The following is an 11,781-nucleotide window of genomic DNA, read 5'->3' on the forward strand; positions in this document are numbered from 1 at the left end:
AAGAAAAGGCCAACGGCTGCGTTCAAGTCGCATGGGAAATACCGACTGCACGACCTGCTCGCGCCCGGCCATTCGGAAGAGCGCTCCCACTGTTTCAACTCGACCGAACCCGTTTTTGTCGATGTCTTTATCGAATATCACCAGACACCTTTTTACGCCCGTCTACATGGGGCTTAACATAATCGCAGAGGGGAAATAAAAACACGTCGGTATTATTTCAATATATAAGCACGAAGGCCAGTTTACAGATAATCGACGACTTTATTAATCCACGGCGGCACGGGGACGACAAACGCGTGAGTTTAGTTCGATTTGCATAAGTTATACCCTTGCATATATGTATGAGCGACTTAAATGGAATTCCATTGGCTACAGAGCACAGGGTCACATCACGGGGCGAAAGTCGGGGCGCAAAATACTGACGCGGACGCGAGACAGTATTGTTACCTTCCTACGCGGCACCTCGCTCGTTGCCATCTTTCCTCCCCCCCCCCGCGCGTTTGAACGCAGCATGGCACCCATGAGCCTTTGCGGTTTCCTCGTGACGTCCGGGTCAGCTGACGCGAGCGCTGCCGGTGCGGGACGCGGAGAAGAGAAGATGTCGCCGAACAACCGTCGAGGGATGGAGGCCGCGCTCGCCGCCCTGCTCGTCTCCTGCCTCGCCCTGGGTGAGCCCGCGGAGCGAGAGACCCGCGCGTCGGCAGCGAATTTGGTTCCGGGGGGCTCAAAATTCCGCGTGTAGCAGACGCACGAATGACGGCTGCCCGCCGCCGTGGCTGCGCGCTAAACCCCGGCTAGCGTCGCTGCGCCGTTGATTCGCACGGAAACCGGTGCGGAAAGGCTACTTTACGGTTAGCTTCACCCCGTGCAGTGCAGTGCGGCGGCTAAAGGTCACGGATGAACCACGACCAACGATCGAATCATCGTTAACAAATGAATTGTATTAAGTTGAAGTGCGGCGTGACTCACACGGGGGGTGGATCGTCATGTGACCGGGATTCCACCGCGTACTCCCTCTTCACTTCATCACGGGTTGGTTGGTTCCTCCATTCGTGCGTGAGTGTAGTGGTTCTCAATGTGGGGTCCAGCGGTCCTAAAAGAGGCCGGAAAAACGATTTATACTTCTTATACTTCTCCGTTCTTTCGTTGACAAGACGCTAGCACCGCGAGATAATGTACGATAATGGCTGTTTTGATCATATCATATCGATGTAACTATAGTAAACCTCTCAGATTGGCGTCCCAGAGACCCCCCCCCCCATCTTATCAAATGAGCTCTGTTGCCTCATACATTTAAGGGTCATTGATGTCGGGGGGGGGGAATCGTTCCAGTTGTTGTCTTGCTTCTATGTCCAGTGTGTCAGCTCAAAAAAGCTGTGTGTATCAGACCAACACGGCTTTGGAGGAGATTTGTTACAAAATAGAGAACGGAGGAGGATGTTAACCTGGTCACGCTGCTCTTTCTTATGGATGTGGTTCAAAGAAAAGAAGCACACCCCTTATAGTTTGAACATCCATTCGTGGGACACGAGACTTAGGATATTTTTTTGTAAAACCTTTGGCGGGGGTAATTTGGCTTGTTTGAGTGTAATTTACAAATGGCCAACAACATTGCACAGTTGAAGGTTGTTTATATAAGGACAGGACATCATTGGGAACGTGACATGACATGCTTATACTTTGAAAATGCCATTGTAAGGAAACTGACTGTGGTTTGTGGCATCTTGGGTATGAAAATCTACAGTATATAGACTAGATAGGAATATAAAATGTTGCCGGCACTAAACGATTAAAAAAAAAAAAAAAAAATGTAATTTTATTTTGGCGCAAGAAGAAGAAGAAATGATAACTGAAAGCTGATAAACAATGTTGTAAAATTCTGATCCAGTATGTATTTTATTGTAATAATTCAACATTAGTTATCCATGTTCTTATTTAAAGGCGTGTGAAGTCATCCCCTTCCCTTTTTTAGTACCACTCGCTCCAAAGAAAAATGAATTCGAAAGGCCATCTTCCATCTGACCAGTCTACACTTCCTTTTTTTTTTTTTTTCTTCAGGCGTCCGGGGGGACAGCCTAACAGTGTTGCAGGCTCCTGAGTATGTGTCCTTCCAGAAAGGAGATTGGCCAATTTCTGGAGAAAAGGTCCCTGACCTGGTGGCCCTCACCATGGGCTTCTCTGTTCAGGAGGTACTGTTGTTTTTCTAATACCATTTTTGGTCATAAATTAGTAACACATTTATTATTGTATTTCAAACAGTTTCCAAAAATGAGCCAACATATTTATACAATTCTCTGTAAGCTTTTAGACCGCGTCAAAGAAAACACAACATTATGTTTATTTGTCCAGGACTTGGCCTGGCCAGGTCTCCAGGCTGGTCTGTTGTTCCAGCGTCCCAGGGCCAATGTGCTGGTGGTGGTGAGGGGGGTCGACAGCCTGGATCTGCCTCAGAGTGTGGCCTCCTACCCCATGGAAAATGTAGGTCCCAAAAACTTGTCAAAGTGTGCTGCAGAGTGGGAATAAGGGTGTGGCGAAGTTTGGAGGCATACTGGAAGGGCTTTTAAGACACTCAGTTTTTCACAATACCATAGTCATTGTATTTCATTGTTTTTCCTTCTTCAAAATTAGATATTGAAGCAGTAGTATACCGACAGTGAAATTGAAATAGGAATAGACTTGAAATGATGTGTAATTAACCTTGAAGTTGTTGTTGATCCTCTCAGCCCGTGCCCTTCACCCTGGATAGTGTTGCAGAGACAGTCCACTCTTTGTTTGCTGAGGACACTCCTGTGGTGTTGCAGCTGGCCCCCAGTGAAGAGGTAACAAAATCTGAACAGAGTGTAATGGCTATCTGCATACACCTGATTTTAAATATGAGCTGCACCTTGTATAATAATCATTGTGGTATGAAATATAGATCATGCGCATGCCTAATATACATATGGCAAAGGTGTCACCTGAAGCTACATGACGCAGACACTCTCCAGACCGTAGCTACGTCTCAATATCCTGTCCATGTGCAGGATGGTAATGGAGTTTGCCACTGCAAAGGACTGTGTTGTGTCCAGCCTCATTAAAGGTTGCATGTCTTTCGCATTAGTCACAGACTCGCATTGTTCCAGTCTAGCTCCACGAAGAGACTTTTCACTTTGTGCTTGAGTGGAGCCGCCAAGATGAACGGTCCGATACTGTAATGAGGACAAAACACGCACACCACCATGTTAAACATTTCTGGAAGAGCGCGCGCCTTGAAAACATTTGTAACCAGATGTTTCCCTTCTAAAATGTCACATAAATCTCTCCGACAGTCTTTTCCTATATATCATGTTTTGAATAATTCTTCCTTTTACCCATTCATCTCAGAGGCTGTATATGCTCGGCAAGGCCAACGCGGTGTTCGAGGAGCTGCCGGTCACCCTGCAGCAGATCCGCGCTCGTCTTTCCCAGGACGGATCCGTGCTCGGCTCCCTGCCCCTCAACTCCCTGAGCCGCAATGCAGAGGTCTGTCTTTGTTTGTTGTTTCTGGTATTCAGCCACCAATGAATCTGTTAGATTTTTTGTGGCATTAAACTATAGTATTGTAAATCAGAAAGGCATTGATAATATATTGGCGTGTTTGCTGCTTCAAAAATTTTGATTGCTGCAATATCTGGGTATTAGTTTAGTTCAGTGATTCTCAAAGTGGAGTCTGCGGCACTTAGCCAGGGGGTCCGTGAAATAATTCAAAAACTTTAATTTTCCACACTTTCAACATTTTTTTATTATTAGTTTATTTGTTGTGTCGTTTGAAGTTTTTGAAAGGAGCATCTTTTAAGTTTTAGAAATGTAATATTTTTTATGGAATATAAGTATATAATTATCTCCTTTTCGACATTTTATACATTGTTTTTATGTTCTGTATTTTGAAATGGTGTGTGGAAGTGTGAGAAATACGCCATATATCAAATTGCTTTTTTTGGGACATATGTGAGGGGGTCCTTGGTTTATTTTCTCTCATGTAAGGGGTCCATGGTTGAAAAAAGTTTGAGAACCCCTGGTTTAGTTAACAGTGACCTGGTTTGGGGTCTGTTTCTCTCTTCCATCCACCCTTTCTTTTCTTCACAGGCTGATCTGCTCTTCCTGTCTGAGGTTCAGGTTTTGCACGACATCACAGCCCTGGTAAGTCCTCAATAAATCACCATTGTTGTTCAGCTTGAGCCATTATTAGAGGGAGTCCCTAATTTAGTGTCTCGACCCACCTGCAGCTGCAGAGACACCGGCATCTGGCCAAGGACCATTCCCCGGACCTTTACTCCCTGGAGCTTTCCGGCCTGGAGGAACTGAGCCGCCGCTACGGCCAGGACTCCCCCCAGTACCGTGACGCCACCGCCATCCTCTCCTCTGTCCTGAACAAGGTGAAGACCAGGCCAAGTGCATGGAAAAACAAGTTTGAACCACCATTTTGAACCGATGTGATACTAGAAAAACATCGGTTCACGTAAGAATCGCGAGTCCGTCTTCTAAGATTCAAAATCGATTTTCAAATTCCAAAAATCATTTTTTAAATGTAGTTTTTATTGTGATAATGTGGTTTGATGTTCTCCTAAGCAGTGGCGTCACTAGCGTTAAAGTGTCACCCAGTGCGGTAACTCACGGTGCTCATGTCTCGACAAACACTTGTGAAAAGTCCATTTATGTTGTTCATGACATGACAATTGAACTGCATTAGACTCGGGCCGATTGATTTACTCCATCGATTGCAATTGACATTGATGAGAGACGTTTCTTTTCATTTTTTATCCACCAGGAAAAATGTGATAATCGAAACAGTGTACGTGCAGTTTAAACAAAAAATGTAAACACACCTGAGTTAAGGGACTGTCCAAATCCTTACACCGTACTGTTCCAAAAAAAACCTGTGCGTCCCCACTGTCGGGACGCACGTCTCCCCGTTGCTTTCTGTTGCTATGGGACTTAATTTAGGAAAAACTGGATGTTTTGTTTGAATACTTAAATAATAATAAATAATAAATCCTGCACTTCTGGAACGGGGAAACCGCATTTGCCACATTACATTTTGTTCTATGCGTGCGTGAACCCCACCGCCCAGAAGCGTGCTCCCCCGATAAAGTCTTGTATCAGCGGTCGGTGATTGGAATTTCGCACAATCACCCAAGCCTAAACTGCATGCTCACAAAATTAAAATTAATATATTTAACTACATAGTGCCACATTAAAACAATATACAATAAAACAACAATCTTCTCTTTCATTACCACACAGAGCAGGGCATATACCTTCTCTCTGTCTAGGGCGGACTGAGCACAGCAGAGAAATTACATCATGTGTAGTGACAACTTTTACTCTTAAAGGGACAGTGCAGGCTTTTCTCAGTGTTTAGGCATTTAACTCAAAATGATTATCAAGAAGGTTGTTAAAACACAAATTAACAGAGTTTCACGTTGATCTGGATTTGGCGACATTCCAAACAAAAATGAACAAATAAAATAATAATTTTACCTGGGTCAATCAAGGGGCTCCACACGGACAGCAACCAGGAAGCCAGGCAAGCAAACAGCCTGGGAAGAACAGACCGCTAGTGCCGTCACAACTAAATAAACATGTATCAAGAAACATAGCTTTTCCCCCTACTTCATGTTTTAAACTGTTTAATTTCTCTATTTAGTTATCAAAGAGTTATACTATCAATAATTGTTATACATGTAAGTAAATTATCAATTTTAATCATTGAATATGTGATAAATATAAAATAATAATGAAATAATTGCTTAAAACTAATATTTCAAACTATTGTTTTTTTTTTTATTTTTCTACATTGAATTACAAAATGATTAGCTGCAACATTGTTGGTAACTGAACAGAAGCCTTTTTTGATTTTCTTTTTTTTTGTTATCTTTAAATTACTGCTTCATTCTCATAAAAAGGTATTCATATAGGTTGACAAATACTAACTACCACAATATTGTAACTGACAAACCAGAAAACAAACTATCTACTGTAGTCAAATAGGAAAATTATCTAATCCAGAATCGTGACGAACCGAGAGTCTATTTTAATTCGAATCGTGAGATTCCCAAAGATTCCCACCCCTATGTGCTACCTTTTTTTATTATTATTATTATTATTATTATTATTATATTTTTCAACTGTTTATATTGCTATGCAGTTTGCAGAGGATGTGTACGGTCTCTATGGCAACAGCGCAGTGGTGGAGGTTGTCACTGTGAAAAGCTTTGAGGCGCCGCTGACCAGGAAGTCCCGTTCCATCCTGGAGTCCAAGCAGATTGTGAGTCTGATTACATGTACTTTTATTTTTAATATCAAAGCAGCCGTCACTTTTCCCCTCCCGTCTGTTGTGAAATGCTTTTCAATGTTTTTTTTCCCCGTGCGTCCTGCAGAGCAACCCGGACAGCCCCTACAACCTGGCCTATAAGTACAACTTCAACTACTCTGTGATCTTCAACATTGTGCTGTGGCTGATGATCGTGCTGGCCCTCGCCGTCATCGTCACTTCCTACAACCTGTGGAACATGGACCCCGGCTACGACAGCATCATCTACAGGATGACCAACCAGAAGATTAGGATGGACTGAGCGCCTAGCACCATCCCCTCCGGCCGTCCGTCCGCTTAGATCCCTCTTGTGAATGTTTCTCGGGTTTTGTTTTTTTTCTCTGCGAGTCTGTGGATGTCATCGTTTTGTTTTTTTCTTTGTTTTTCTTTTTCCTTTAGAGTGGGGTTGATGGGGATAATCCCATTAATATCAGTCAAAAACAGTTCAAATATGAAGGCACCACATAGATAAATCGCAGGAGTCTTCAGCCTTTGACCTTGCTTAAGACTCAGTTTGCGCTTGATGGTTTAGCTACTACGTACAGACTTTACTGTTATTCCCCAACCTGTGCATGGAGGTGCTGCCTTGCTCCTAGACATCTGTACAGTGAACCGTTCTCGTGTAGATTTACCGTCATCCTTCAACGCCACTACTCATATCATTCACATCTCACTAGCCACACTTATTCCTTTTCCCCTGTTTTGTTTTTGTTTTGTTTTGTGGGGGGAAAAAAAGGTGGACTATTGTGATTTTCTTACAGAATGAAAACTATGTGGCCTGTGTGTGTATGTGTGTGTGTGTTTGGTTTTTGTGCTTGTATTGTTGTATGAAAAACAATTTTAAGTTAAATTAAAATCTATGTGTATATATTGAAAATATAAATATACCTGTATAACACTGCTGTATTTGTCAATGTGAGAAGACTTGTGCAATGTCTGTTTCTTTCGGCTGCAATCTGGTCTAAATGATAATTGTCTGATTTACCCTCAGAATCAATACGGATCAGACTTTGTGTTCAGATTGGAAAACTAAAATGACGCTCTGTGAATTGCAAAATAAATTATCAAACAGATGATGCGTTTTTGTTCTTGGATGTAAGCGACTTTAACACCACTGAGGCTCAGACATCTCGGATACTGTTCATTTAGTACAGGATTTGAAATAAAAAATGTATTTCAGAGCCAGAAATGGAGTTTTGAAACATGTTCCCTATTTTGTTCATATAGTTACAAATGTTATTTGTACATTTTAACAGGTTTAATTTATTTTTAACATTATTGCAAGTGTGTATTCGCTGCATATCTCCTGTTCAGTGTCGTTTTCTGTGACACATTTGCAGGGAGATTAGCAGAGTGCCCCTTGGAGGATTATGTCATTATCTGTGCTTCCATAACTGGGTGCACGTGCTTTGTGTTCACTACAGTATAAACCTGAGATCTCACCAGGAAGAAAACCAAACAAGCCATGGTGTGACTGATAATCAAAGGTAGGTTTTTATTTATATCTGATTACGAACCCACACCATTGTTCTACATCAACGACCTAGAAGAAAAGAGAACGTAAGACCCGTCACCCATTACAGTCTACTGTACCTCTGCCAGAAACTTCTAATCCATTGTTCACCTCTAGTGTTGTGAACATGTGTTTTCTTTCTATAATTTTATTTATGTTCTTTTCCAGCCACCATCTACGTGGTGAGGAGGATCCGGGCATCCATCGCTGAGGGAGAGCCACAGGAGAATCCCATTATAACACCATGTGGGGCTAAAGGTAAATACATTCCTTCCCAAAGACAACTGTCCATGACTGACAGTCCCCGACAACCCATTTAAAAAGGAATGCATCATCGAAATAAGTGTTTCACAATGAATGTTCATCAAGCTTTGACGAACATTAATGGCCCTAAATGGCCATTTGGAAAAACAAATTGCCGTTTTTGCTTTGAGCCTTGAGTGCAATGGTTCTCACCTGTCTTGAGTAATTTATCACGTGAAGATGCCTCCATAGTATAATTGACAGAAACCGGTTGATGCACCCTTTGTAAAACTTTCTTATCCCATGGAATTTTAAGTCACATTACATTGATGAGTGGTCTTTCTATTTATGAGGCCTGGCCATGGTGCTATGGGGCAAACTGTAAAGCCCTGGGATTAAAGAAGTATTTGCGTGTAAGACCTGCTTGTCTTTGAGTGCTATACATGCTGTTGACCTGTGTTTTCTAACTAGCTGAAAGGCGGAATGGTTGCGGGTCCAAAGCCAACTACCCTGCAACCATAACAACCTCTAAACCACATGCCAATCAAACTACAGGCCCAGGGATGTCTTCAGACACAGCTGTACAGAATGGCGGTTCCTGAGGTTAAAGGTCACACTGGAGAATGGGTTAAGAGACAATTGTTATAAGAAAAATACACACCCTTGAATTTGTAGGTTTTTCTAGATTACATTTTCAAATTGCAATAAATACGATAATCTCCCTAAAATGTTCTTGTGTAAGCTAATAACTATTTTTTGATTAGTGCTGCATTAGTTTGTTATGTCCCATTATCCAGTGTAACGGGCAGAAAGTAATCGGTGCCATGGTCACATTCTACCGTGCATGGCCTGCAGTGTTTGATGACTTACTCACCAACCCCTCTCACCAGGGGCCGAGCAAGCCTGATGTCTTTGCTGCAGCCATTATATCAACAAATGACATTAAAAAAATATGAAGAAAAAAAAGGAATTTGTGTTTTTTTTTTTTAAGTATAAAAAATTACAATTTGCTGTTGTTAAAATAATATGGCCCCTCTGGTTGAAAACAGTTCTTTGTGATCCATATGTCTTTTGTGAACAGTCGCGCACATGTTGTTCCTACACGTAGCCGCTTGCGTGCGTGTTGTTCATGTGGGTCTGCACGTAGATAGGACTATATAAGGGTCCAGGGAAGAAGGAGCGGCGCTCAGACTTCGCGAACTGACCCTGCTACATAGCTCTGTAAGGGAAGCAAAGTGCGGACCCAGAGGCTCTATATCTTGTACTTTTTGATTCTGCCTGACAATAAATAACTAACTCCTAAAGTCGTGGTACGTCCCCTGATTGACGCTCCTACCCTTCAACAAGCATGCGGAGAACCTCGAAGGTATTTGTTATCATACTTGAATTGATCAAAAAAATTGAGTAATTGATCAAAACAGGTTTTCTCCAACAACTTGGTGACCCCGACGTGATGGGAAGGAGTTTAAATCAGAGGTCAAGTACAAATTAATAATATTGTAAGTGACGACAATGACATAATTACAATTTGTTTTCCTCGAACGATAAAGAAAAGAAAGTCACGGGGACATTGGAAGTTCCCTCAACAACATCCAGACCTGTCCAGACACCGAGGTGCCTCATAAAAACAAGGTAAGCACAAACCTTTTTAACAGAACTGTGCATATTGACTATATCAAATTATCGATGTCCGGATAAGGAGCAGATGTTTGAAATAAAAGGCAGAATCAAAAATGGCATAAAATTATAGGAACGGCATCGTTCAATTTTAGGTAAATGAGACAGTCTGTACAGGACTGTCATAGTTAGGTAAATGACGCCAGGTGAACGGGTGAAATGATTCAATAAACCAGGTTGTCATAATTAGGTAAATGAGACAGGTATAAATTTTAGGTAAATGAGACAGTCTGTCATAGTTAGGTAAGCCAAGCATTTAAGGGTTAAAGGCCTGACATTATTTTTAGTAAAGAAGCCAAGCATTTAGGGGTTAAAGGCCCGTTCTTAGAGATACCAAATACTAAAGGGTTAAAGGCCCAATTCACGTGACTTAGAGTAAAATAGTATTGCCGGCTGTGTGAGTGAGTGTGTGCGCAACGAGGTACCACGTGTGTGGTTGAAGAGAGGTACCGCATGTGTGTGTAAAGAGAGGTACCGTGCGCGTGTGTGTGCGTGTGTGTGAGAGACTGCGGGCGTGTGTGTGTTTGAGAGAATCTGTGTTTGAGAGAGTCTGTGCATTTGTGATAGGGATTTTGTGTGTGTGAGTACACCGCAGCTAGAGAGGTGTGAAGAGATTTGTGTATTGTTCATGTATATCTATAAATTTTCTCGAAATTCCTCGAGCAATTATTTCTATTAAATAAATCACCGGAGGAATAAAAGGAAAAGTCTGTGTGGGATAACAGTGGGGTGGTGGTAAAATAGACAGACATGTATTAAAACTATTTGTGGGACTGGGATGTAACCCCCAGTAGTCGGCCGCAGTTTTCCCTAAGAATCTGTAGAAGCTTGCCGATTAGGTCCCAAAATAGGGCATTGCGACCATACATTGTCTGTTGATCACGTGTATAAATTTTCTAATTTGTGGCGTATAATCTGTACATAAACAAGCAGTTGATGATTTGGCCCGAGCGAAAAAAAGATCACAAAGATAATAAAAGTTTCGTAAAAATAAAGACAAAAACAGCCTGTGAAAATCGGAAAAAGGAATGCCAATCTGTCACGGTTTACAACTCGCGTGTAACGTGGCCCATAAATGACACAAAATAACGTGCGAGGAGCAGCCCCCCACCATATGCCCCACCTGACCCTGCGTGGGGGGATCCCACGAGAGGAGGAGTACAGATGTACCAAGGCCCATACTGTCCTCGTCCCCCACAGGCGAGCTGGGGTCCTCCACCACAGCAGCCAACCTACTATGGAAGGGGACGGGGATTTAATTTTAATCCGAATAGACGTGGTCGTGGGGGATACGTTGGATGAGGGAGAGGGGGATTTTCTTCCAATCCTCAACCACAGGGATGTTACAACTGTGGGGATAACGGACATTGGGCTCGCAACTGCCCGGTACCATGGCAGTCCCAAGCCCCAGACCACAGAGGACCACCCCCTGCAGCGCAGCAGGGATCACCGCCGCACCAAGCCCCCAACCCACGGGCGGCTCCCCACATGTGGCAGCAGCCCGGCTGGCAGGAATAGGGGTGCCCAGGGGGGTCCCCCGGAGGAGGGACTGGCAGAGCCCCTACTCCCAATGACTGTAGAATCCACACAGCTACCATTCATGGTGGACACGGGAGCACGGTATTCTACCCTTACCTGTGAAGTCCCACGTCTCCAGTTTTCCAAGCGACGGGTTCCAGTGGTGGGGTTCTCGGGTACACCAACTGCGATGCCACTCACTCAACCATTACAGACTCAGTTAGGGAACCAGGTATTCAAGCATGAGTACCTGTACTCCCCCCACTGTCCAGTTAACTTACTGGCCAGAGACATTCTGTGTAAAACAGGCGCGGAAGTGACGTGTCTCCCATCTGGCACCAGAGTCAAGTTCCCGGATGGGAAGGTCATGACGTGTGGGCCTAACGGCCTTACAGTGGCAGCTCAGATGATTCTGTCGCCAGACACTCAACCCGAACCCCCGAACCCCCAAAGCCGATGGATACTAGGGCGGAGTATGCCCAGAGACACTTGAAAAAGG

General features: G+C 43.4%; 1 protein-coding gene across 1 annotated transcript; it reads left to right on the top strand.

Moving 5' to 3' along the window:
* The first annotated feature begins 562 nt into the window (after positions 1–562).
* Positions 563–7,398, top strand: atp6ap2 (ATPase H+ transporting accessory protein 2). The gene is made up of 9 exons (XM_080019705.1): positions 563–668; positions 2,059–2,189; positions 2,350–2,478; positions 2,724–2,819; positions 3,364–3,501; positions 4,105–4,158; positions 4,245–4,394; positions 6,167–6,286; positions 6,399–7,398. Exons 1-9 carry the CDS (start codon positions 599–601, stop codon positions 6,591–6,593), a joined length of 1,083 nt encoding a protein of 360 aa, XP_079875831.1. The 5' UTR covers positions 563–598; the 3' UTR covers positions 6,594–7,398.
* Positions 7,399–11,781: the final 4,383 nt, after the last annotated feature.

Source organism: Zeus faber (genome assembly GCF_960531495.2).
Source record: "Zeus faber genome assembly, chromosome: 18".
NCBI lineage: Eukaryota > Metazoa > Chordata > Actinopteri > Zeiformes > Zeidae > Zeus > Zeus faber.